General features: G+C 43.0%; 1 protein-coding gene across 10 annotated transcripts in view; it reads right to left on the reverse strand.

Moving 5' to 3' along the window:
- RAF1 (Raf-1 proto-oncogene, serine/threonine kinase) overlaps positions 1–27,688 on the reverse strand; it is a 118,096-nt gene that overhangs the window by 12,425 nt on the left and 77,983 nt on the right. For all 10 annotated transcript variants that reach the window (XM_030571149.1, XM_030571152.1, XM_030571146.1 and 7 more), the window contains 4 exons: positions 11,417–11,501; positions 10,113–10,289; positions 7,863–7,909; positions 4,944–5,062 (listed from right to left, as the gene is read on the reverse strand). In XM_030571149.1, the coding sequence (XP_030427009.1) occupies positions 4,944–5,062; positions 7,863–7,909; positions 10,113–10,289; positions 11,417–11,501 (428 nt within the window). The remainder of the gene's footprint in view (positions 1–4,943; positions 5,063–7,862; positions 7,910–10,112; positions 10,290–11,416; positions 11,502–27,688) is intronic.

Genomic DNA, 27,688 nt, shown 5'->3' on the forward strand with positions numbered 1-27,688 from the left:
GCAGACAGGACAGCATGTAGAGCTGCTGGAACATACTTCGTGTAGGAGCCGGAGAAGGGACATGCCACTGCTTCCAGGAGCCACTTGAGGTAAGTGCTGCCCAGAGCCTGCAGCCCTGAGCCTCTCCCTGCACCACAACCCCCGATCCCACTCCTGCCCTCTGAACCCCTTGACCACAGCCCAGAGCACTCTCCTGCACCCCAAACCCCTCATCCCCAGCCCCACCCCAGAGCCCACACCTCCAGATGGAGCCCTCACTCTGCCAATCCCCAGCCTGGAGCCCCCTCCTGCATCCCGAACTCCTCATTTCTGGCCCCACCCCAAAGCCTGCACCCCCAACCAGAGCCCTCACCCCCTCACACACCCCAATTTTGTGAGCATTCATGGCCCGCCATACAATTTCTATTTCCAGATGTGGCCATCAGGCCGGAAAGTTTGCCCACCCCTGAGCTAGTTGCTAACAAGGGCTTACCAGAAATTGCTGAATAACCTAAGCTTTCATGTTTCTACCCCTCATGGTTACAAAGATAACATTCCAAGTGTGAACCAAATCCATCAATATAGTGCTGTCTTCCTGAATCTGTAGAGAGTCTAAAATAAGAACTAGGAACTGCCCAAATCTTGGCCCCACTTCATAAAGTCTGAGAAGCCAGACTCATTCTTGTGAATTCCTCTACAGCTGCAGAGAATTTTTTTTTTCAAAATCAAGTGTTCCTTCTGTATTATTTCAGTTTCTAAGTGTGGGTTATTTGGAATATATAGGCAGAAACTGAAGCATTCAGTCTTTTGCCACTTAAATCAGTGGTCTTTTGCCACTCAAATCACAGTCAAGTATTTTCTTTTCTTTCAGAGTACATGAACAAAGTGTGCTAATTAAACAGGAAATTGTAGTTATGACAGCAACAATAAAATCTCAGTAAAGGCCTTGTTCCCAGTTGCATTGCTATCAACAGGAGCAGGATCAAACCCTAAATCAGGCCTTTTATGCATAACAGAAACCTTTCCAGCTCCTGCAAGAGAGTTGCAAGTAATGATTCCTGGCTGAGAATTTGCCAGACTATAACTTACCGATTCTGACATAAAATCATCAGAATAGATATTTGAATTTAATCTAAGTCCTATAGGAAAGTTTAGAAAATTTACTTTGTTGATGTTACGTAAAGTCTAAGCCAAATTGAAAGGAAAATTTCAGACAACAGCCTCAAAGTTTCACTTTTGCCAGTGTTAGAAATTCAGTTTTATGTTTTTCCTTCGTAAAGTGAAATGTAGCAAAATAAATCGCACTGGAACAACATGCCAAATATGTCAAATCAAACAGAGTTCCTAAGAGCACTAAATATAAAAACTGCAGTGGTCTTTTAATCATAAATGTCCATTATCAGGTAAAAAGGAATTTGAAAAATACACAAAGTTTCTTACCTAACACCTCAGAGTATTAATTTGAAACATTCTAAAAAGAGTATTTCACTTTCATCATTTATATTCTTTTAAAAAAAAAAAAAAACTTCACTCAACTCAGTTTTCACAATGAAAAAAGATTGGTCAGTATCATTTTCCAGATTATGTTCTAAAACAATGCTGAAAGATTCACACTGCATGGGAATAATTAAACTCAAACAAACATTATGTATTGAATTTTAAATATTTTAATTAACCGATTTTAAAAGTCCTGAATTTTAGTATTAGACTACCTGCAAGTGTTACTTTAAACGTATGCTCTTGGTGTTAATATGGGCTGGCAGTCTTCATTGTTACTCTGTATTTGTGTTCTGAGAAAAACCAGGAAATGTTTGTTAAGAATACGAGGATGCTTGGCTAAGATTTGTTTATGGAAGATAAGTATACAAATAATCTAACACAATAGCAAACAGGAAATTGTACCAAAAATTCAATGCTTCATAAAAGCTTTACTCCTCCTTTCTGTTGTGTAATATTTGTATTTCCTAAAACTAATTTAAACCCATCGATTTAAAAAAACAAATGTTTATGAGAAAACAGGTATCAGCTGAACGCCAGATGCTACAGAAAACGTCATATAATCCTTGCTCTTTAATCATTAAAGTTAAAACTCTAATTGCCCAAAATTGTCAATCCTAAATGTTCAGTCATATTCTATTGGTTTTCTATAGTGCTCATCATTGTAGTACCCAATTCTTTAGGGCTCTTTAGTCAAGTTTTTGATGCTACGAAAATATGTATTTAGCACTGAAATTAATATAGGGCATGATAATCCTGGACATGAATTGAAGAAAAAAAAGACAGAAAAGGAGTTAATTAACTGTCTAAACATTATAGCCTAGTAAGAGTTCAGCTTTGCAAGGACCGTTGAAATACAGCAACCCATAAAGTATTGGACTATAATCTCAGAGAAGGCAAAACTGTGCTATCTTGAAGTCGTGATGTAGCTGAAAATCCTCATTCAAAATGAACGATCATAGCACATGAGCTTTCCAATGTCAGAGCAATAACTGTCTAGTAAAATTAATTTATATTTTATTTGTAAATTTGATACCAATATAGCACTCTACATATTAAAAACTACTTAAAAGAAGGAAGAACTCTCTATCTTCACAATCTTCCAGTTCTGGTTGACTGAAATACACAAGATATACCAAGAACATACAAAAACCTAAACTGTACAGTTGAATACAAAATCCAGAGCACATGTTTTCTAAGTTTAAGGAAGTGTGAAACTATGCAATCAGTAGACTGTAAAGGGCCCAGCTCTGCAAAGCGTTACTCAGATGATCAGTCCTTAAACAAGTACCGCCACTGAATTAATGTAGAGTATTTTTTCTTAAGTAAGGACTGCTTGAATGAGTAGGGGGATTGCAAGATCAGGGCCAAAAGGCCCTGTCCAGCTGCCTGATATTGCATGTTCTGCCATTAGCCACGAACAAAGTTATATAATACTTAAATAAACTTACATCCATCTTCAACAGGAGTCCCAATTTTTCCAGCCCATTGCAAGCAGTGAACATGCCGCAAGCAAGCATTATGCCAAAGTGGTAACAAAATCCTATGCTCAAATAACATTTAGCAGCTGATGCAAGCCACAAAAGCAAGGGTGGGGATATAATGACTTGTTGCATTATGCCTAGGTAAAGGGGACCATCAGTGTGTGTGGTGAAATTTCTATGGACAACAGGGTGTGAAAAGGATAGAAAGGAGCCTTAAATTTCTGTTACTTACTTGTAAGTTTCAAATTTAATACTTCTTTGTCTGTATTTCCTTAGAACTGGCATTTAATGGTAGTATAAGGTATTGTTACTCTTGCTTGTATAAAAGAAAAAAGACAACACTTGCTATTCTATATCCCAGTTTTACAGACAGGAATCTTAATAGAAGCATGAGATTCCTAAATAGTGTTAATTATACCCTCTTCTGTCAATATATGCTACAAGTGTCCTCTTATATATCAGCTATTGACACCAGGATAGTTTTGGTCCATAGTGCTAACAGGAATTGCAATTCCTTTTTAAAAAAAATCATTTATTGGTTTCAGTTTGTTGGAAAGCAGTATATACAAGTAGCAAACATTGGAAACGATAAGAAAATGGCTAGAGCCATGAATCAGAATTAAGTGAACTGATCAATATAACCGAACATAGGAACTGTGTAAATAGGTAATTTCATATTTGAGACAGACTATTTAGATAAAAAGAAATTCACTTTACTATTATTTCTATTTCTCTCTTGCTATTATTCAAGATGTGTACATTAATAAGAACGCATCCTCTCTCACTTCACTCTGTTTGATCCAGTAATGAAATCACCACCATGTGTTGGGGGCAATATCATATCCTTTACACAGTGCCTTACAACTTCTTTGCAAAATCAACTGGGGGAAACTAAAACAGATGTATTAGCAAAATGCATTTAAGTAGTAAATAGAGCATCAAAGAAGGACACATGTGACTATTCCCCCACAGTGAGACCCACTTTGAAAGGTACAGTAAGTTATACATGTGTTACTCCCTCCAAGTGATTCAGGAAAAAAATATTTTCAATTTAATAAAAAGTAAAAACAAATATACTCCACAGATGCTGAGTAGGGAAACAAAAAATTCTCATGCCCTGCCAAGTCTACTATATTGAATGTATGCAGCAGGGATATACATTACAAGAATATGCAAGTATGTATACTAGCAACAGGGATTGCCCATGAGTAGCTTTATAAAAAGAATTATCTATATAGTATCACAGGATATTCCTTACGAGTTGACTGAAAGGTAAAGACACTCATTTGCCCAAAGTCACCTAGAATGATATTTTTAAAATAGTGCCAACAAAATCCCTACAGGGGCTTTACAGAAACACAATAAAAAATAATCCAGCAACACTCGACATTTTAAAAAACACCATCACATCAAGGAACAAAAATTAATAATTTTAATAATCAGCATATTTTCTAAAAATTAGAAAAATTAACTTTTGTGTTATATGGCGATGGCTTACTGGAGCCTGATGTGCCAGAATGGATTATTTAAAAAATATATATATTTATTTTGAAGCACAATACAAGCAAAATGCCAAACAAGTTCTAAAGAATTCTGACACTTTCAAACCTTTAGGACAGCAGAATATTTGCTTTACCTATCAAAACCATCTTTAAAAAATGACACTTGCAGGACTGACAACAGCATTGTTCTACGCTGGTAAACCACTCTCAGAAGTGAGCACTGAAAACAAGGAAACATGTGACACCCAGATCTCCATGGATAAGGAGATCAAGTACCCAAAGAAACTTACATGCTTTGGAACAACAAAGTACCTTTGAGTAGGCAATTAATTAATTAACCAAAGCAAAATATAATTAATAAGAATTTTAATATTACTTTGTCAAAACAGTTTGAATCACAGTATTCTCCCATTGAGAAAACAATGTGAATCTGCACACAAATGAGGCAGAATTTAAAAAAATCATCAAGTATTTTTCTTACCATCCAGAGGATTGAACCAGACGGCTGCTCCACCTGCTGAGATCCACTCCATCTGGATTTTACTGTTGCCAGACCAAAATCTCCTATTTTCACTGTGAGGCCTTCATGAAGAAATATATCTAAAAGGTTGTTTAGGAACTTCTGAAGAAAATTTATGTAAATCAGACTGGATTTTCTATCACCTTTACAAAATGGTTTATTTTTTCTCATATACCAGTCAGCGTGCAAAGTTTTGCCCAGTTTCTGTATTTGATCTGATTCACCTCATGCATGACCTTAATAGGTGGTAGTTAAAAACATTTTCCTAGTTTTGTGATAAATATCCCAATCCTTTCATTTTATTCATATTTATTACGCCTACACTAACATAGCTAACACTCCGGGAAAATGCAAATATTTTAGCAGAGAGGCTGGAATAACTATGAGACAGCTCAGTATTATTTTTTAGTGTATTAGCTACTCCTGGGAGAATTCTGCGCCAAAAAATTAAGAATTCTGAAACAAAAAAAATTAAAATTTCTGCGGACAATATTTTCAAATTCTGAAAAATTCTGCATATTTTGTCAAAATATCACTATATAATCGCACCTGTTTCAATTATTTTTGGTCATTTATTTCAGCAAGTAAGTCTGTAACAATACAGACTACAAAAAAGATTCAGGAAATGTTTTTTGACAAATAGATTCCTTACTAGGCATATTAATACAGAACTTGGAGTAATAATTAATTTAAACTACAATACCATATTTCCCACACCCCTCAGAAGCAGTGCAAAGGCTTGGGGAGAGTCAGGGGTAACAGAGGAGCTATGGGAGAGGGAAGTAATTGCTGCGAACAAGCCTGAGTGTGAACTTGGAGGGTTGTTGTGTTTGGGTGGGAAAAGTATGGAACAGGTGGTTGTTGAGTTTTTTTTTTTGGGGGGGGGGGGCAGGGAAGGGAGGAATTGTTAAGTCAGGCATCTGCCCCTGTCCACATGTCCCTCCACCTCCACTCAGACACGCACTCCCCCCATCCCCATGTGTCCTTGCACCCCCTTGTCCACGTGTCCCTTCACCCCCAGACACTCCCTCCCCCATCCCCATGTGTCTCTGCTCCCACTCAGCCACCCCCATCCCTATGTGGCCCTGTAACCCCTCCCCCGTTAGCATGTGACCCTGCACCTCCCTCCCTCCATGGCCCTACACCTCCACTCCCATTCAGCCCCTGCCTCAGTCTGTCCTCCCCCAGTAGCCCTTATGAGCTCGTCTGACCCCCCAGCAACCCCATGCAGACTGTCTCCCCATAGCCTGTCTCCTGATCTAGCCCGATAGGCACTGTGAAGAAGGCAGGTTCTCTCTCTTCCCCAACTGGCCGGCAGCTGCTGCTCTGTTCTAGTGCCACAGCACCCTCTGACGTGCAAAAGGTGGAACTGCAGCAACTTCCCAGTAGAAGCTTTTTTCTGTGCAAAAAAAATGCGTGGCTTATTAATTATGCACACGCAGTGGCACAGAATTCCCCCTGGAGTAACGAGCCTTTCACTTCTACCATAGCTAAGTTTAGATCATAACTCTTACAACAGTTTTTGTCTGTATCTGCGCATATACCTAAGTAGATGAATAAAGCTCACCGTTTATCACAGAATTCAAAATAAGTGGAAGCATTTATCACTGGAAACAGAAACCAAATAAAATTTATCTATCTGGTGCTCATTGTTGGGGGTGTGCACCAAGAGGATTAATTTACGAATGTCACTCATTTGGGAGCTCTACTGTTTGTAGCATGGGATATAAGCCTTATACAGTATACCCCCATCATTAACAGCTCCAATATGTCCTTTAGTAGTGGTATTGTTCCAGAAGGAAAAAACATTTCAACATCTAATTCAAGAATTAACTGAAAAAAATCTAATACTATGAAAGATTCTATAGATGTGTCACAAGAGATATCCCTTACTCTTCTTATGCTATCTAGTGAACTTGAGGGGAAAAGCAGATTGAAATAAGTTAATGATATAAAAGAAAGTTGTGATTATAAATGTATCAGCAGCAATTTTACACTTAAAATGATTAGTCTTGGCTCCTCATTGAAAATATGAATACTCATTTGTTTACCGAACAACTGAAGTTATTTTTGTAGAAATTCTGCCCCTTAAGGAAACAGTCCTCCCGCCACACACACACACATTCTGCTGAGGCAAGTTTCAGTTTGTTATTTGACCAATTTCAGTCAACATTTTGCTTGGCAGTTTCAAAGCCAGAGACTCGCCTAAAGTTCATAAACCGGAGACTTGCCATATATTCAGTTCATAAGCTGAGCTCCTAAAATAGACTTTTTTTAAAAATTACCTACACACAAGCCTCACATAGCAAGAAAATAAAAGTGACATGCAAAAGGAAACTGCAGAATCTTTATTCAGTATGAATTATTCAATAGGAATAATATTAGTCAATATTATCATGCTAGGAACATATTAGTCAAGTTCATTATACATTTTCCCTTCCCAATTTTAGAATCAAGAAGATTTTTGGCTCAGTTTCCACCAAAAGTTTCCATCTTTTTTGTGTTTTTGGTCATCTAATCCCATATGAAAGTAATCAAAAGAAGAGTCTAATTTCTGTCCTAAATAATCTTTTGAAGCTGGGGATATATTGGAAGTCAGTTAATTAGATTAAAATAGGTCAGGTTTGCATCCCGAGATTGCATATGAACACAGGTAAGAAAGAGTAAGTGTATAAATATATATTCTACACATCTTTACCTGGCTGGGGCAGGACTTCCTTTTGATCACTAAAGAGAACGGTTTGGTTTTGTTTTTAAATTGTTGTAATTTTAACTAGGATGTTTCAGCTTCACAGAAAGACCTTCGCAGTATTTATATTCAGTCAGTCTGATACCAATTTAAACAGTTAAATGAAATTTGACTAATTAGAGAAAGGATACTATTTGATTTCATGTCTCTGTGGATGATATTCTTTGCATGTAAATAGCTGTGAAAAGAAAAAAATGTTTTAAAAAATATATCCATTGTTATTTATTTATTTATTTATAGATACATACTAATTTGGCAAACCAAAATTAGTCTAAATAAAATTTTTTACAAAAGCTACCTGAATAAATTATAAAATTTTACCACTAAGTGTTTTAGAGCCATAGCTCAACTTGTTCTAAACTTAAAACTTGGTGCTAACTGCCCTTTGGCTTGATAGCGTGCATTTAATTTTACCAGTCCACAAGACTAAAAAGAGAAAATAATCATCATTTTTGTAGTTCCTTCATAAAGCTATTTTTATGCTTATGCTCCATTTGCTGTTTATGTATCAACATTTGCCTTCAATAATGAGAAAATACTATAAAAACTGTGTCATTCCTTTCCACATTAATTGGAATCAGAATCTTTTCTTTCAGAACAGCATAGAAAGGAATGCAACTCACCACTAATGTACAATTATCTTTACCTAATATTGCATTCCATTAACCTACATCAACCCAAAATTACACTAGTGAGGTTGAAATCAGCTTAAAATTGTCTGCTGATAAACTAAAGGTTAAACTATATCTTCTAGCTTCTTCTCTGGGAAGCAAAACAAACATTTTCAGTAGGTTTGTAATTAGCGATGTGTGCAATATTTGAACTGCCCCCATTTCTGAAAGGCTGTATGACAGAGTTATCTTGTGTTTCAGATTTAAGAGCAAGAAAGCAAAGATTATCTAAATCTCATGTAGCATTGTCAAGAATTTTTAGACTTAGTAGTCTTCCTGCAATCCGTGCTGACAAATAATTATAAAGGCATACTGGCATCACTGTAAATATATAAGAAACTGTAGGGCTTTTCTATATTATTTTAGTTGCTTACAATTTGGTTTTAAAATTTATTCTGAGGCAAAATTTGCAAGTATACGCCTAGCAAAAACTGAAAATATACTTCACTTTGTTTTTAAAATCAAATTAACTTGTTAATTTTTATTACACAAAGGGTTACTAGTTTAAGATACTTTTCTCTATATATAAAAATGGATTTGATTTTTGAAAAAACCACACATGGAGACTAGGACTGGCTGGGTAAGCATACTGGGACGAGAAGCACGAGAAGCGTGGACTGGTTAGGCAAACAGAATGGACTGGGGTGGGACAGAGACAGGACAGCCACAGGCTTGAAGGGATGGGGTGGAAGAGTCTCTGACTACTAGAAACAATTTCATTTGGTGCCAGCAAATATCTGTGAAACCCCATGGCAAAGCCTATCCTCCACCTCCTCTTGTGCTGGTGCACACAGAGAAGAACCTATTACTGCTACTAGTTACTCCATTAGCTCAAGTGGCAGAGGTCTGAGTGGTAGATCTAAAAGTTCCACCGCTACTGAGAATACGCATGCGTATCAATATAATGCCACATGTTGGACTTTATTTTTTCAGTTCACTTTTCTAAAAGCCTTGGAAATTACAAAAAAAACCCTTACATTAGAAAAATATTAAATTTGCAGAATCGGGCACTCAAACATTAGGAAATGCCAGAAATAAGATTTCCCATGCAACCTTAATTCAATCGTCTTGTCATATGCATTAGGATACTGTCTTTGATTACATGATCACATACTATTTTTCTCCAATTTTGTGTATAATAAAAAATTTACATTTTAAAATAACATGACCAGAAGGATTTTTAATCGTATTTTTAAAAAGCTCTGAAACATTAACATTTCAGAAATGTTATTCAGACTGTGAGTCCCCAGTAAACAGTATCTTCCCTAATAATTTGTATACAGTAGAGCCTCAAAGTTACGAACTGACCAGTCAACCACACAACTCTCATTTGGAACCGGAAGTACACAATCAAGCAGCAGCGACCCAAAAAAAGAGCAAATACAGTACAGTATTGTGTTAAATGTAAATTACTAAAAAAATAAAAATAAAGGGAAAGCAGCATTTTTCTTCTACACAGTAAAGTTTCAAATCTGTATTAAGTCAATGTTCAGCTGAAAACTTTTGAAAGAACCACCATAATGTTTTGTTCAGAGTTACGAACAACCTCCATTCCCAAACTGTTCGTAAGTCTGAGGTTCTACTGTAACTCTTTGAGGGTTTGGTACCATGTTAATATATATTATACATTAGGACAATGTTTCTTGTATGTATTAGTTGCTCCTGAAGAAGATTGGCAGACCAGAATAGACAATTTCTAATCCTACTCACTCCATTCCTTGTGCTGTCTGTCGGGCAATATCAATGAGCTGGAACATTTGGAACTTGGTCTCTTGTACATGCAGGTGCTTATACAGACTGCTTCCTTCGCACCACTGCGTAACTATAGCCAGATTGTCTTTAGTCATGTAGCCCATGAACAGCAAAATGTTAACATGCCGGGTCTTCCTAATGGAAGAAGTGGAAAGGAAAAGAACAAAACATCTTCTTCTGAACATTTGTAAAAGTTCCCTGAAATGTTTTCTTGGCTAAGGAGACATCAAAGTATTTAGATCTACAGTTTAACAAAATTATTTGAGGAGCATGTGGATGCATGTGTGCAAGATGTTATTTTTAGAAAACAACATATCACAGTTACCTCTTAAAAACAGGAAAGTTAGCAGGCATTTTTTTTTAAAAAAAGCAACCAATTATTAACTTTAAAATGTTTCTTCTTAGTTTCTTGAAAGTTATTTCAGAGACCAAGTAAAGACAGATTAATATATTACTTAAGTATAACATGACAGAATCAAACTACTACAGCTTCCGTAAAGGCAAGTTATCCCTCTCTTCTATGTTAAAGTACTTTGGAAAAGTTAATTGAACTGGTATCAAAAGATCAAGCTGCAGTTTGCAAATGACATTAAAGTGTTCTGGTTCACAGAAAAGACTATGGAGACATGAAAAAATGACAGATTTAAATACAGTGGAGCATTATGCAGCATGACGACAAATTTAACTTGTGTAGTGTAAAATAATTAAATGGAGGCCAAAAAAGCTATTCCCATACACATAAAATAGCTCTTAATTATTGGACATTGCATAGGCAGTAATTAAAGCAAAGAGGTTTCCTGAGTTGACTAGGGAATGGATTTTAAAAGTACAGAAAATACTATGATGTTATAATAAAAAGGCACACCTCAAGCTCAAATATTCTGTCCAGTATCCATCACCTTACCTAAAAGGTGATGAGATTCAAGAGTTCCAGAGAATGGCAACAAAATTATGGCAAGGTTCATATATGACAAGGGATTACATATGTTAATACTATTTATCTTAGAAAAAAAGAGTTCAATGGATAATGAATGAGGAATTAAAAATTATAAAGGTCTCATAACTGATCAGTACCTCTATTATCCTGCACCATGTGATAAGATGACACTGAAATACAGTAAATTTACAGTCCATAGAAGGAAACACTGCACCACTTACTATACAGAAAATTCATTCAACCTGTGACATTCACTTTTGGAAGGGTCAAAAATGCGTTAAAATTAGTAAATGCAAAATTATGCAAATCCATGTTATCAGCTCACCTTAATACAGCCACTTCATTTCTGAAGGCCTGAAACTGTTCTGGGGTTGGATTTACAACCTTTAGTATCTTCACTGCTACATCTCCTGCAAATACATTTAACATAAAGGTTACCAACAACACTAACAGTCTTTTAGAGGAGCATTATCACCTCTATAGTTAAAAATTCTGAAATTTCTGAACAATACATCTTTGGTAATTTGTACACCAGGAAGTCCACAGATAAAACAGACTTTTGTATTTTCATACAATTCATTTGGTGGAGATGGTATCATGTAATCCCAAATAAAAGATCAGTCATTTTTCTAACAACTTGAAAAGAGTTTTTCATTATTAAATGGCTAGTAACCGGCTGATGGGGTCACATGTGTGATATTAAACAAAGGCCACTCTACAACATACAGAAATCTGAAGGTATAAACAGCATAGTTATAAATCTAGGGGGAACCAATTAAGTTATTTTTCTAAATAAGAGCTATGTGGGGAGAAATGCATCCTCAGCACTTTTGTTTCAAGTACTGTATCCACTGTATTCAACAGAAACCCAAATTCTCATTTCTCTTCCATCTTCCCAGTTTTAGTACAGAAAAATTATTAAATTAATAGAATTAGACTTTCATTCCCTCAAAATTAATGTTTAGAGAACGGCAGAATAAACCATGATTTTAATGTTTAAATTACAGTTAGTGGCAAAGGAAGCGTAATAGTGCATCAGTTCTTTAACCATTTGATACAGTATATCACAAAGTATTACTTGAAAAGTGAATTCAAATTAACTTGAATGTGAGCACTTGCTTTGGATTCCATACCTGCTGCAGGAATATAAACAAAGACCAAAGTTAAGCAGCAATTTAGTTTATGTATGGGAGGACTGGTATCCAGTGTCAGCTCTTTATAATTATATTACAAAGAGGAAGAGGAATATGATTTAATAAAGTACAACAATAATAGTATGAAGCTGAGCAAATGAATGTAAGGAGAAATTTTTAAAGCAGGGACCATCAGTCCCTTCAAGGAAGTAGTGAAAGTTACACTCATTTAACATTAGAGTGGACATTGCATTTTAGAATACGGCTGGAGGGGATAATCTTGTATTGGCAGGGCCTCATGAGGGTGAGAATGGTTGTAATCTCCTTGCCAAACAGAACTGCAGGGAAGCTGGCTGGACTAATCTGTACGTAAGTAAACTTAAGGACCTGCTTGATGATAGGCCTGTTTATAGCATCTCACACAATTTTAAGGTTATTCCTGTTTAACATTGCCAAACCACCTAAATTAAACAAAGCCCTAACATGCACAGGCTTATCTGCAATTATAATGGCAAATTAATGACTTTTCCAAGATGGTCTTTCTTGCCTTTAGAAAAAGATTAATCTCCTAAAGTTCTGATGGGTTCTTTGAGGAAAAGTCCCTTTAGCTACCCAGCAGGTGTTCCATACATAGAAATGGATATTAATAGTATTTTTCATGTTCTGTATGTTATTTTAAATCATCATCATTATTTGTATTATTGTAGTGAACAGAGGCCCCAACTGGGCTTGGGGCTCCATTCTGCTAAGTGCTATATAAACATATATGAAGTGTCTCACTGGTCTGAGGAGCCTTCAGTCTAGAAAGAAAGAAATAAAAGAAAAAGGGAAAGGGATACAACTATGGGTGGCTGGTGACCCGACTATTGGGGGAGGCTAGCCCCCAGATCCTCCCCTTGTACCCAAGGCCCTGCCTCCCTCCCCATCTGTCCCCAGGTGCTCTGGCCAGCAGCGCTCCCAGACCCGGTGCTCCAGGCAGCCAGGCAACAGTGTTCCCAGCTCCAGTGCTCCTGACGGCCAGGCGGGCGGCCAGCCCCGGTGCTCTGGGGAGCACAGCCCCAGCCGCCTTGTAGGAGGCAGGCCAGCCAGCGAGCCCCCAAGGCAGATCACTCTGGGAACCAAAGGAGGGGGCCTGGGTTGGGGGCAGAGTGTGGGCAGGGCAACGCAGGGCTATTTGGGAAGGCACAGCCTACCCCTGCCTATGCTACCCGCCGCCCATGCATACAACACAAGAAAAGTAATCCATTTGTTGGCTGAACAACTTCTCTACTTAACTTGTGTATTTTTTTAATTAGCTACAGTACTGCAGCACTATCTACCAATATCTTCCTACCAGAGTTTTTTTTGTAAAGAATCCCAATGGAGGCTTTCATAGCCTTCAACTAACCCCCTTTTTCCTCTGCCCTTCTCTCACACACACAGTACTAAAAACAGGGCATCCATTATACTATCACTAACAGTTGCAGTTCAGAACTATAACATGGCTTCACAATGGAGCCCTTTTATCATAACATTTATCCACTCTTGCTCCTAAATCTATTCCCATTTCTGTGGGGAAAATGCCACCCTTAATATAGATATAAACGTAGAAAAAAGGGGGTGGGAGAGAAAAGTGATAAAGGAGGAAGGAAAATAGGTGACAGAAGATTTTACCACTATGTATTTAGTCAAACATGGAAGCTTTCAAGATGTTGCTTTCTCCCTCCTGATGTTCTCCTCAAGTACACCTCTAACCAGATATAACGCGGTCCTTGGGAGACAAAAAATCTCACCGCGTTATAGGTGAGACCGCGTTACACTGAACTTGCTTTGCCCCCCCAGTTCCTTGTTCCCTGACTGCCCCCTCCAGAGACTCCTGTTTCTCATCACCCCCAGGACCCTGCCCCCTACCCAATCCCCCTGCTCCCTGTCCCCTGACTGCTCCGACCACTATTCATGCCCCCTGCCCCCTTACAGGCACTCACCGGCAGCGGTGGGAAGCGGAGCAACGTGGCCTCAGCCCACTCCACTCCGCCACCTCCCAGACGCGGCGCTCCACTTCCCGCCGTCAGTGAGTGCGGGGAGGTTGGGGAAAGGATGTCCCCCGTACTCACCTGAGGCAGGAAGCGGAGTGCTGCAGGCTGGGGCCGGGCTGCTCTGCTTCCACCGCTGCCGGTGAGTGCGCGGTGTGTGTGTGTGTGTGTGTGTGGAATCCCTTCCCCCAAGCCTCCTCCCCAGGGCGAGGGAAGTGGAGCGGGCTGCTCCTGGCCTCCTGCTAATCCCCTGGGCCACTCTGGGACTGCGGGGCCCCCAAAATTGCCTCCCTCCCCCACAGCTCCTGCCTCCTAGACCCTGGGGGGGGGAGCCCCTGACCCTCTGCCCCTTATCCAACCCCTCAGCCCACCCTTAACACACTGCTCAGAGCAGTGTATCAGAGCTTTACCATGTTGTATGCAAATCTGTGTTATATCAGGTCACGTTGTATCAGGTAAAGGTGCAGTTATGGTAGACTTGATTCCTTACTTTGGCAACTACTAAACACAAATGACTTGCATCACTTCTAAAAGAATTGCTGAATTTCTAAATCAACAGAATCCATATTCTGACTTTTTGCACTCACTTCTCAGAAGTCAGCAAGGGAAAATAAGAGAAACAAAGTTAAATTTATTCTCAAAGTAAACAAAAAATCTGCAGGGAAATCTACAATACTTAATCAAAAAATGGACCAATATGATGGAAAAATTCTCTCTAAATAGTGATGAATTTGTAAATGGAAAGGGGAGGGAACAAAACTAGGAAGTTTGCTAAGTGAGGGATGGAACTGTTAAGTGGTCATGAACGTGTGCCTGTTGTATGCGCATACATATTACTTTATTATTGACAGTTTAAACTTGATGTGGTGTTTTACAGTACCTATAAAGTATGTGTTGGAATTTACCAACTTCACTACTCCTGGGGAAATTCTGTGGACTGTGCGACCACAGGAACCGCCCTTCCCCACCCACAGAATTCCTGTGCTTCCTTGCAGAAAATGGAAGGGAAGCTGCACCTGTAGGAGGATGTGGGAGACGAGACGACCATGGGCACAGTTTGGGGGGGGGGGGGACTGCCTCCCCAGACAGAGGCAAGGCATAAGAGGACACATGGGGTTATGTGCCACTGCCCTCCCCACCCACACCTGCTCACTTCTGCAAGCACAGAGCTGCCCAGCTGAAGGAGGCTGCATTTTGGTTCTGCTGACTCTGCAGCTGAATGCTGCCTCCTGGGTCCTAATGCCTGTCATGCTCCCCTTCTTTGTAGGGGGAGCCTTCTTGTTTTTTGTGCAACAGTGAGTGCCTGTGTAGGGCTGGGTAAGGAGGGGGGGAATGAGGGAGTGGGGGTGAGGAGCTATGGGGAAGAGGCAGTGGAGAAGCAAGAGGGGGTGGAATAGGGAAGCCGGAGGGGAATGTGGGAGTGAGGCATAGGTGCTGGAACTATGGTATATCTAAATGTTGGGCCTAAACTAGATCTCACTCCCTCTCCCGCCCCTCTGGCTTGAAGTGGTGTGATGCTATCTGACTAAAATATGACCATAAAGATAACTGTTGCAATCACTGTTACATATTTGCAACGAACCTTGTACAAAATGTGGCATGTAAGATGTCTATGAAAATGCTATGATTTGCTAGTTATGATTATGCTATCTGTATGCACATATTTTTGTATTTGAAGTTATAAGAATTAGCTCTATACCTGGATTTCAAATGTTTGCTCCTTGGGTAAGATCCACAAGGTATTTAGCCTGCACATCTTGGAGGGACTATTCAAATTAAGTGGCTCATCAAGAAACACTTAACTGACAATGGACCATGGGAGAAACCCATCTACACTGAATGGACTGTCCTGTAAACCTTCAGTCTGGGGTACAAGTCAGGGATCGGCAGCCTTCCAGAAGTGATGGGCAAGTTTTCATTTATTCACTTTAATTTAAGGTTTCGCATGCCAGTAATACATTTTAATGTTTTTAGAAGGTCTCTTTCTATAAGTCTATAATATATAACTAAACTATTGTTGTATAAAGTAAACAAGGTTTTAAAAATGTTTAAGAAGCTTCATTTAAAATTAAATTAAAATGCAGAACCCCCCGGACCAGTGGCCAGGACCTGGGCAGCATGAGTGCCACTGAAAATCAGCTCGTGTGCCACCTTCGGCACTCATGCCATAGGTTGCCTACCCCTGGTATAGGTAATGAATTCTTGCTGTGACAATGCAAAATTATGCATGGACATATAACTTGCCCATGTGACTCCTTGTTACTGTAATTTTCCATAGTAAGAAAAATGGGATTCCCTCCACATGGCAGAAGATATAAAAGGCCCTGGAAACGCCTCCATTTTGCCTCTATCCTGCTCCAGCCTCATTCCTGCTCAAGCCTCTGGACAATGAACTTCTACTAATGGGAACATTCTAACCAATGGACTGAGGACCTTCCAATGATTTGGAAGCAACCAGAGACTTACCAAGCCAGCAGTTTATTCCATCACTACTACAAGCCTAAACCAAGAACTTTGCAATTATTGTATTATTTGATTCCTTTAACCAATTTTAGCTCTCATCTTTCTTTTTATGAATAAACCTTTAGATTTTAGATACTAAAGGACTGGCAATCAGTGTGATTGTTGGGTAAGATCTAAATTATAGCATCATAGATTACGGTTGGAAGAGACCTCAGGAGGTCATCTAGTCCAACCCCCTGCTCAAAGGAGGACCAACACCAACTAAATCATCCCAGCCAGGGCTCTGTCAAGCTGGGCCTTAAAAGCCTCTAAGGATGGAGATTCCACCATCTCCCTAGGTAACCCATTCCAGTGCTTCACCACCCTCCTAGTGAAATAGTGTTTCCTAATATCCAATCTAGACCTCCCTCCACTGCAACTTGAGACCATTGCTTCTTGTTCTGTCATCTGCCACCACTGAGAACAGCCAAGCTCCATCCTCTTTGGAACCCCTCTTCAGGTAGTTGAAGATTGCTATCAAATCCCCCCTCACTCTTCTCTTCTGCAGACTAAACAAGCCCAGATCCCTCAGCCTCTTCTTGCAAGTCATGTGCCTCAGCCCCCTGATCATCTTCGCTGCCCTCCACTGGACTCTCTCCAATTTGTGCACATCCCCTCTGTAATGGGGGGACCAAAACTGGACGCAATACTCCAGATGTGGCCTCACCAGTGCCGAATAGAGGGGAATAATCACTTCCCTCGATCTGCTGGCAATGCTCCTACTAATGTAGCCCAATATGCCATTAGCCTTCTTGGCAACAAGGGCACACTGCTGACTCATTCAGCTTCTCATCCACTGTAATCCCCAGGTCCTTTTCTGCAGTATTGCTGCTTAGCCAGTCGGTCCCCAGCCTGTAGCGGTGTATGGGATTCTTCCATCCTAATTGCAGGACTCCGCACTTGTCTTTGCTGAACCTCATCAATTTCTTTTGGCCCAATTCTCCAATTTGTCTATAGATTGATCTGCATATGTGGCTGGTCCTTTGGGATCAGAAGAACATTTGAAGAGACTGGTTTTAAAGAACCACTCATCTCAAAATCCAGTGTTTTTGGTGAGGATATAAGAACTGGAATGCCGAAGAAAACTGCTTTTATGACTTCTTGTTAGCCAGGGTGGTGAAACAGAAGTTTAGACCTGGTCTACACTTTGGGGTTAGGTCGAATTTAGCCATGTTAGGTCAATTTAAAAATGAATGCGTCCACATAACCAACCCTGTTCTGTCGACCTAAAGGGCTCTTAAAATCAACTTCTGTACTCCTCCCCAGCGAGGGGAGTAGTGCTAAAATCGACTTTGCTGGGTTGAATTTGGGGTAGTGTGGACACAAATTGACAGTATAGGCCTCCAGGAACTATCCCAGAGTGCTCCTTTGTGACCGCTCTGGACAGCACTTTGAACTCCGATGCACTAGCCAGGTATATAGGAAAAGCCCCGGGAACTTTTGAATTTCATTTCCTGTTTGGTCAGCATGGCGAACTCAGCAGCACAGTTGTGACTATGCAGTCCCCCCAGAATCGTAGTGCACAGAATGTTTCTACGCTCCCCCTATCATCTCCATCCCTGAGGTTATCGCAGATCAGAAGGCAAAAAAAAAAACAAAAAAACAAACCACACTCGCCATGACATGCTTTCTGAGCTCATGCAGTCCTCCCACATTGATAGGGCACAGCTTAATGCATGGAGGCATTCAGTGGCAGAGGCCAGGAAAGAATTAAGTGAGCGTGAAGAGTGGAGGCAGGACATGATGCTGAGGCTAATGGGGGAGCAAACGGACATGATGAAGCATCTGCTGGGGAAGCAAATGGATATGATGAAGCGTCTGCTGGAGCTGCAGGAAAGCCAACAAGGGCACAGACCCCTGTTGCATCCACTGTATAACTGCCTACCCTCCTCCCCATGTTCCATAGCCTCCTCACCCAGATGCCAAAAAATGTGAGGGTGGAGGAGGGGTCGCTCCGGGCACCCAGCCACTCTACTCCAGAGGATGGCCCAAGCAACAGAAGGCTGTCATTCAAACAGTTTGATTTTTAGTGTGGCTACAATAAGCAATGTGGCCTTGTCCATCCCTCTGCCCCCATCCCAGCCGGGCTACCTTGTCTGTTCTCTCTTTTTTTTTTTAAATTAATAAAGAAAGAATGCATGGTTTCAAAACAATAGTTACTTTATTGAAAGGGGGGAGGGTGGCTGGCTTACAGGGAATTAAAATCAACAAAGGGGGTGGGTTTACATCAAGGAGGAACACACACAACTGTCACACAGAAGCCTGACCAATCATTAAACTGGTTTTCAAAGCCTCTCTGATGTGCAGCATGCTTTGCTGTGCTCTTCTAATCGCCCTGGGGTCTGGCTGCTCAAAATCTGACACCAGGCGATTTGCCTCAATCTCCCACCTCGTCATAAACGTCTCCCCCTTACTCTCACAGATATTATGGAGCACACAGCAAGCAGCAATAACAATGGGAATGTTGGTTGGCTGAGGTCTGACCAACAGCGTCAGTGAGCTTTTAAATGTCCAAAGGCACATTCTACCACCATTCTGCACTTGCTCAGCCTATAGTTGAACAGCTCCTTACTACTGTCCAGGCTTCATGAACGGATCCCTCGAGCTCGTCACTGGGGAGCAGGAGAGCAGAGCTGCAGGGGAAGTGATGGAGCCGTACACCATGCCCTGGAGGTTGCTAGAAGCTGGGCAGGGAAGATGTTCCTAGAACCCCAGCCAAGCTACATGTCCGACGAGGGCAGTTACCAGTCCTACTGCACTGTCTGCTGCCAGCAGCACCCAGGAGGACCAATATGGATCCCCTGAGCTCGCCACTGGGGAGCAGGAAAGCAGAGTTGCAGCAGAAACAGTGGATGATGATGGTTAGCAGTCCTACTGCACCATCTGCTGTGAAGGCAAGCAGCTACTGCAGGTGCTTCTATGTCAAATACTTGGAGGTCCAGGTAGGGAAAGAAACCTCAGCCAAGGCAAAAGAGTAAGACCTCTGGAGCCGTTATATGCATCAACCACAGAAGTGCTATGGGGTATTACAGCGCCGACTGGACTGGAATGTATGGCTGCAAGACTTCTTCATCAGCGACAAAGGACAGGAATATGATGCACCTAAAATCTAAAAAGGCCCGCACATTTCTCAGAGTCACTAGCCTTGATAACAAAACCTCAATGATTGCCTTGGCTACTTGGATCACAGCAGCCCCCACAGTAGACTTGCACACAACAGCAGCGGTGACAGTGAGCTGAGCAGGCTCTATGCTTGCAGTGATATGGCATCTGCACAGGTAACCCAGGAAAAAGAAGCAAAATGATTGTCTGCCATTGCTTTCACAGAAGGATGATCGACTGGCATGTACCCAAAACCACTCGCGACAAAAGTCCATGAATCTATGAATGTTTTTGCCCCATCAGGCATTGGGAGCTTAACCCAGAATTCCAATAGGCAGCGGAGACTGCAGGAACTGTGGGACAGCTACCCACAGTGCACTGCTCCATAAGTCGATGCTAGCCACAGTAATGAGGACACACTCTGCCAAATTAATGTGCTTAGTGTGGACATACGCAATCGACTGTATAAAATCCATTTCTAAAAACCAAATTCTATAAAACTGACCTAATTTCGTAGTGTAGACATACTCTCACTTTTGTTGCTGGTTTGGTATATCTTATGGAAGAATAACCACCAGTTTGGGGTCATGTTTGCCCTATTTCTCAGCAGTTTGTCCTGAATTTGGCATGCTCAGTTATGACCCATTGAAGCACAGTTACAAGTGGTTTTCATTATATACAGGGTTTACAGTTTGGTTCAATGGCTCTCAGCACCCCCACTATAAAAACTATTCCAGCATCCCTGAAGGGAAGGGGAGGGGAGACATAGGGGGTGGGGGAAGAGATGGGGAAGAAAAGGGGATATGGCAATCACGGAGGCAAGCAGGAGCCCAGCATGCAAAATCCCTTCAGCAGCAGCTAGGGCTCCCCTGTTAAGCAAACCCATTGGACTCTCACCCTGACAAGCTCTGCCCCCTATCCCCAGACCTCTACCCCGGAGCCCCAATCAGCTTCACCAGGACCCTCACTCCATCAAGCCCCACTCCCCCAGCACTCAGACCCGCTCCCAAGCAGCCCAGACCTCTCCGCTGAGCCCCATCTCCCCACACCCAGACCCCCTCGCTAAGCCCCAACCACATTCATCTGGATCCCCTGCAGACTCCCATTGTCCCTGCACCCAGAACCCCCGCCCCTAAAATAGCCTCTGTGTATCCAGATCTCCCACTGAACTGCCTGCACCCAGACTGCCCACACAGAAACCTCTCCCTGCCCACACCTGCCTCCCCCCACTATTAACCCCTTCCATATTGGGATCCTGCTGGACTGTGCCTGCCCACCCACACCTGGTGCACAGAATCCATAGGTTGAGATGGAGAGTGCATTTCTTGTTCTGCAACAGGAGGTGAGGAGTGACTGGAAGAGACATCATTGGACATAATGCCAGCTGTTGCAGGGTAAGGGTACCATCTCTGTCTGGACCATGTGGGAGCAATCAATATGTTTGCTTTTTCTCTTTTCACTTTCAAAAGGATTTCCAGTAATAGAAGGAATGGGGGAAAGGCATAAAGAAGGCCCTTGTCCCATGGGAGGAGGAGAGTATCTCTTAAGAGTGTTGTCCAATCCCCACTCTGGAGCAATATTGTGGACATTTCTTGTTCCAGTAAGTAGCGAACAGGTCTATTACCAATGTCCCCAATTATCAGAATATGTCGCAGAGTACCACCAAAATCTCTCTCCCATTCGTGGTCGGTGTGGGAATTTGTGGCTGAGACTCTCCACCATTGTGTTGTGTATTCCTGGTAGGTAGGCTGTTCATATTAAGATATTATGGGAGAAATCTCAGTTCCATAGCTTTAATGCCCCTACGCACAGAAAATGAGACCTGGTGCCTCCCTGTCAGTTTATGTAACACATGCAGGCCATATAGTCCATGAGGAAGTGAGCACACACGTTTCTGACCGCTCTGAGTTTGAGCAGGTTGATGTGGAGGCATGCCTCTGCCGGAGGCCATTTGCCCTGTATTGTGTGACCATTGAGATGCACACTCCATTCTAAGAGGGATGCATCGGTGGGCAGGAGTAGAGATAGGGAAGACTGAACAAACGAGATTCCCATACAGACATTTACTGGGTCCTTCTATCAGTCTATGGATTGCTTGACTCTGGTGGGTACAGATAGAAGTTTGCTTATGTAGTCTCTGTTTGGCCTGTAAACTGAACCAAACCATACTTGGAGACATCTCGTGTAGTCTGGCATGAACAATGAACAATGTGCCCACACCCATGTGCCCCAAGAACTGGAGGCAACGTTTGGCCAAAATTTGGGGACTGGATGGTGCTGTCAGTTCACAGTCCTCCCACTGGATCTTTGGGCAGTCCAACTTGTTCTGTCACCTCAGAACCATGCATGCCCTGGGTACCAGTTTCAGGCGGCTTCAGAGCCGTTGGTACCAATGATATTGATGGAACCACGGATTGTTTTTGGCTTGATTGGGGCTTGCTATGGGGACTCACAGATTTTCCCTTAGTGGTCCTGTGTGACCGTCTCGTCTCATCTATCTGGGCTCAGCTCCCTTCAAAGTAGAAGGCTGCGGTGAGAGTTCCCGCCAGGACTCTGGCTGTTGAAGGACCAACTCCATGAGCAGGAGTTTGAGCCTTATTGCTCTGTCTTTCCTGGACCTGGGCTTCAGTTGTTGGCACAAGCCACACTTTTGTGGAATGTGCTCCCCTCCTCCCCCAACTGAGGAACTTTTTGAAGTACCTCTGTCCATAGGCGCCAACTTTCTCCAGCGCCGGTGCCCCCCCCCGCCCTAGCCCCGCTCACATTCCAACCCCATTCCCAAAGTCCCCATCCTAACTCTGCCCCCTCCCTGCCCCTATTGGATCCCTTCCCCAAATCCCCGCCCTGGCCCCGCCTCTTCCCCCAGCACACCGCGTTTCCCCTCCTCCCTCCACCCTCCCTGCCCTGCAAATCAGCTATTTCATGGCACAAGCGCTGGGAAGGAGGGAGGGGGGAGAAGCAAGACCCTGTGGCGTGCTCGCAGAGGAGGCGGAGGCAAGCTGGAGCGGGGGTGGGGCAGGGAGCTGCTGGTGGGTGCTGAGCACCCACCAATTTTTTTCCATGGGTTCTCCAGCCCCAGAGCACCCATGGAGTTGGCGCCTATGCCCCTGCCATCAGGGTCGGCAGAAGGCAAACATTTCTTCTTAATTTTTTTAGGCACAGCCCAATAAAATGTAAACAAAGGGAAGCTAATATTAGCAAATCTAAAGGGAGTTAATGATCTGTAAACAGCTCTATCTCTATCTCTAGCCGGGGCAGTTGAGAGAAACTGAGGAGGGTTGCCTGCACAAGCTGGCTAGCCTCATGGCAGGCGAGGAGCAGCACATGTGCAGGCAGAATGGACTCCTAAGGAAGTTTGATCAGCAGCACAGGGACACACACTCTCTCTCTCCCCTACAGTGGAACACCCATGCGCACACTACTCAAAGAAGGGAAAATTACTCAGGGGCACCAAAATAAAGTAAACAACTGGCAATTACTTATATGATCCTCACATAAAAAAAAAGGCCAGAATTCTTCAACATCCTTCTTTCCTTCCCTTCCCATTTACTAGAATGTCATCCTAGCGTTCATCCACTTTGGTTGAATCATCACATAATTTTAAATTATATGCATTTAAAAACTACCAAGATCCTCCCTGCTTGTCAGTATTAGACAAAAGGAACCTATCAGTAAACTTTTATGAAGGTTTACAGGAGTCTTTAGCTTACAGGAGTCTTTTTTTTTTTTTTAAAGATATACTTTAAAAATTACAGATGACATGTATTCTGATGTGGCATATGAACTGAATAAATGATGGGTACCAACTGTTTCATCTATAGCAAATTATGTTAAAGAAAGCATGAGGTATATGCAAACTGGTAATTCAAAGACCCATGATATTAACCAATAATTTAATTAAAACGGTTACTCACCTTCTCATAACTATTAGAGATGTGTTGTTCATGTCAATTCCAATCAGATGTGTGCACGCGCCGCGTGTATGGTCGCTGGAAAGTTTTCCCTTAGCAGCTCCCTTTGGGTCAGTTATGGAGTCCCCTGGAGTGGCGCTTTCACGGTGATTAGTATATGACCCAGCCAACCCAACTCCCCTTCTTCCTTCTTGCCAGCTACTCCAACAGAGGGGAACAAGGGTGGGTATTGAAATGGACGTGAAAACCACACCTCAAAGAAAAGTTATGAGAAGATGAGTAATCGTTTTTCTTCAAGTGCTTCTTCATGTTGATTCCAGTTAGATGACTCCCACGCTGTAACCCGGAGGTCACGTCTGAGTTCAGGAATCGCTGATTGGAGCACAGCTCTGCTGATTGCTGCATTATCTCTGGCATATTGGGTGATAGCATAGTGAGAGGTAAACGTATGCACCAATGACCAAGTTGCTGCCTTGCAGATCTCTTGGTATCAGGATCTGGGCCAGGAATGCAGCTGACGAGGCTTGTGCCCTTGTGGAATGTGCAGTAAGAGTTGGGACTGGGAGCTTAGCTAACTCGTAACATGTGCGGATGCACGATGGGATCCAGGAAGATATTCTTTGAGATGAGACCGAGAGTCCTTTCATCTGGTCTGCTACTGCCACAAACAGTTGGCTTGACTTCCCAAATGGTTCCATGCACTCGACGTAGAATGCTAGCACTCTCTGAACATCCCGTAAGTGCAGCCTCTGCTCTTGGGTACCGGTGTGCAGCTTAGGATAGAAGATGGGCAGAAAAATGTCTTGACCATTGTGGAATTGTGACACTACTTTGGGAAGGAAGGCTGGGTGAGGCCTGAGCTGCACCTTGTCCTTGTAAAAGACTGTGTAGGGTGGGCCAGATGTCAGAGCCTTTAATTCGGATGCCCTCCTGGCTGATCTGATGGCTACCAGGAAGGACACATTCCACGACAAATACAGCAGGGAGCAAGTCGCCAGCAGTTCAAAAGGGGCCCCCATGAGACTGGAGAGGGCTAGGTTAAGGTCTCATGCAGGAACTGGTTACCTAATCTGTGGCTATAGGCGTTGCAAGCCCTTAAGGAAATGTCCTACCATGGGGTTAGCAAATACAGAGCAATCAAATGCTCCCAAGTGGAAGGCTGAGATAGCAGCAAGGTACACCTTGATGGATGATGCTATGCAGCCCTGCTGTTTGAGATGCAGAAGGTACTCCAGGATGAGTGCTATAGACACCTGGAGTGGAGGTGTGTGTTGCTGGGCACATCTCTTGGCTAGATAAGTAGCTCTGGTGGATGATTTCCTGCTGCCAAGTAGAACCTCCCTTACCAGCTCTGAGGATAGGAGCGCCATGGGGTTTAACCATGAAGCTTCCAGGCTGTGAAGTGGAGGAATTGGAGGCAGCCGTGGTCCTGAATGATCAGATTCGTGCTATCACTCTGCCCCATCGGGGTGTCCATCGAGAGCTCCAGAAGTGTGGTGTACCAGTGTTGACGGAGCCACGCTGGGGCCAGCAGAATCACCTCCACTTTGTCCCTGCGGATCTTGAACAACACCTTGTGTACAAGTGGGACCAGTGAGAAGGCATACGTGAGAGTCTCCCCAGGGTAGCAGAAACACATCTGTGATTGAACCCGGGCTGTGTTTCTGGAAGGAGCAGAATACTGGGCACTTTCTGTTGTTCTGGGTGGCGAACAGGTTGACCTGGGGAAATCCCTACCTTTGGAAGATGGGTGGAAGAACATCTGGACAGACAGAGCATTTGTGGTTGCAGAATGATCTGCTGAGGTGATCCACTAGCTCATTCTGCACTCCTGGAAGATAGGATGCCTCCAGGTGAATGGAGTGGACTATGCAGAACTCCCATACTTGGAGGGCTTCTCGACATTGGGGGGTGGAACAGGCTCCTCCCTGTGTTGATGTAAAACATAGCCGTGGTGTTGTCCATCATCACTGCCATGCTCTGGTCTTGCAGCTGGGACTGGAAAGTTTGGCATGCCAGTCGCACAGCTCTGAGCTCCCTGATATCGATATGAAGGGAGAGCTCATCCTGCAACCACAGGCACCCTATGTTCGAAGATCTCCCAAATGTGCCTCCTGACCCAGATCTGATGCATCCATTACTAGGGACAAGGAGGGCAGTGGGCTGTTGAAGGGGACACATTCACATACCATCTGGGGGTTGAACCACCAATGTAGGGACTCAAGTTTGTGTTGTGGCACAGTCACCACCGAGCCCGGACTGTCGCACCTCGGGCGGTATATCTGGGCAAGCCATGCTTGGAGGGGTCTGAGCCTCATTCTGGCATGCCTGAATACGTATGTGCAGGCCACCATGTGTCCAAGAAGACTCAGGCATCCCCTTGCAATAGCGGTCGGGTACCACCTGAGGCTTTGAATAATATGTGCCATGGCCTGGAAAAGGGTCTCTGATTAATTCTATTCTTTGGGTCAGAGATAAGGTTGACTTCTTCATGTTGAGGAGTCCTCACAATCTCTCAAAAGTGGACCTGACCAATCATACATGAGACTCTACCTGCTCCCTGGTACAGCCCCTGACCAGCCAGTCATCTAGGTATAGATATACCTGCACTTGCCTCCTCCAGAGGAAGGCTGCTATGACCAACATTCACTTGGTGAATACTCGGGGGTGTGTCGACAAACTGAAAGGGAGGATTGTGAACTGATAGTATCTCCGGTTGACCACAAGCCAGAGAAAATGTCTGTGCATAGGTCAAATGGCTATGTGAAAGTATGAGTTTCATGCTGAGGGTGGTGTACCAGTCTCCACGATCCAGGGAAGGGATAATAGTGCTCAGGGATACCATGCAGAACTTCAACTTCATCATGAACTGGATGAGTTCTCACAGGTCTAAAATGGGTCTGAGGAACCATTCCCACCACCCCCACTTTGCCTTGGGGATTAGGAAATAACGGGAATAAAAACCCTTGCCCCACAGCTCCTGAGGAACGTCCTCCACTGCCTCTATGGCAAGGAGTGATTGCACCTCCTGGATAAGGAGTTGCTTGTGAGACGGGTCCCTGAAAAGGAATGGGGAAGGGGGATGGGAGGGAGAGGAGGAGGAGAATTAGAGAGAATATCCCACTTCTTCCATGAGAAGAACACAGCGATCTGATGTTATTTGGGACCAAGCATGGTAGAAGTGGGATAGACAATTCATAAAACATGGATCCGGTGGTGTGGTGGGTGCGCCCCATTCTCGGACACATCTTCAAAAGGCCTGTTTAGAGCCTGATGAGGGTTTGGACTGGCATGACCTTGCCACAAAGGGAGATTAGAAGGTTTTCGCCTGCCATTCCTGCCCCTTCGTCTATAAAAATCCTGCCTCGGCCGAGGAGGAGATGAGCGTTGTTGTTGTGGTTAGGGCTTAAAGTGCTTGTGTTGGGTTGCCGGCATATGCACTCCCAACGAGTTCATGGTTGCCCTGAAGTTTTTCAAGCTGTGCAGCTTGGAGTCTATCTGCTCCTAGAAGAGCCCTGTGCTCTCAAAGGGAAGATCCTGCAGGGTTTGCTGCATTTCCAGGGGTACCCCAGATGCTTGAAGCCATGATGCTCTCCTGAAGGCTATGCCTGAGGAGAGGGTACAGGCGCCAAATCCACCAAGTCTAGGGACGCCTACAGAGAGGTCCATGTTACTGTCTTCCCTTCCTCTACGGTGGCAGAGAATTCAGCCTTAGAGTCTGCAGGGATCAGCTCTTTCAGCTTCAACATGGAGGTCCATGAATTGAAGTTATACCTACTGAAGATAGCTTGCTGGTTAGCTATCCTCAGCTGGAGGCCCTCACGGCATAAACCTTTCTACCGAATAGGTCAATCCTTTTTGCCTCCTTTGACTTGGGGGCTGGTCCTTGCTGTCCCTGACGCTCTCCCTCTCATTAACTGCCGACACAACCAGAGAG

The sequence above is a fragment of the Gopherus evgoodei genome, chromosome 7, assembly GCF_007399415.2.
Source record: "Gopherus evgoodei ecotype Sinaloan lineage chromosome 7, rGopEvg1_v1.p, whole genome shotgun sequence".
NCBI lineage: Eukaryota > Metazoa > Chordata > Testudines > Testudinidae > Gopherus > Gopherus evgoodei.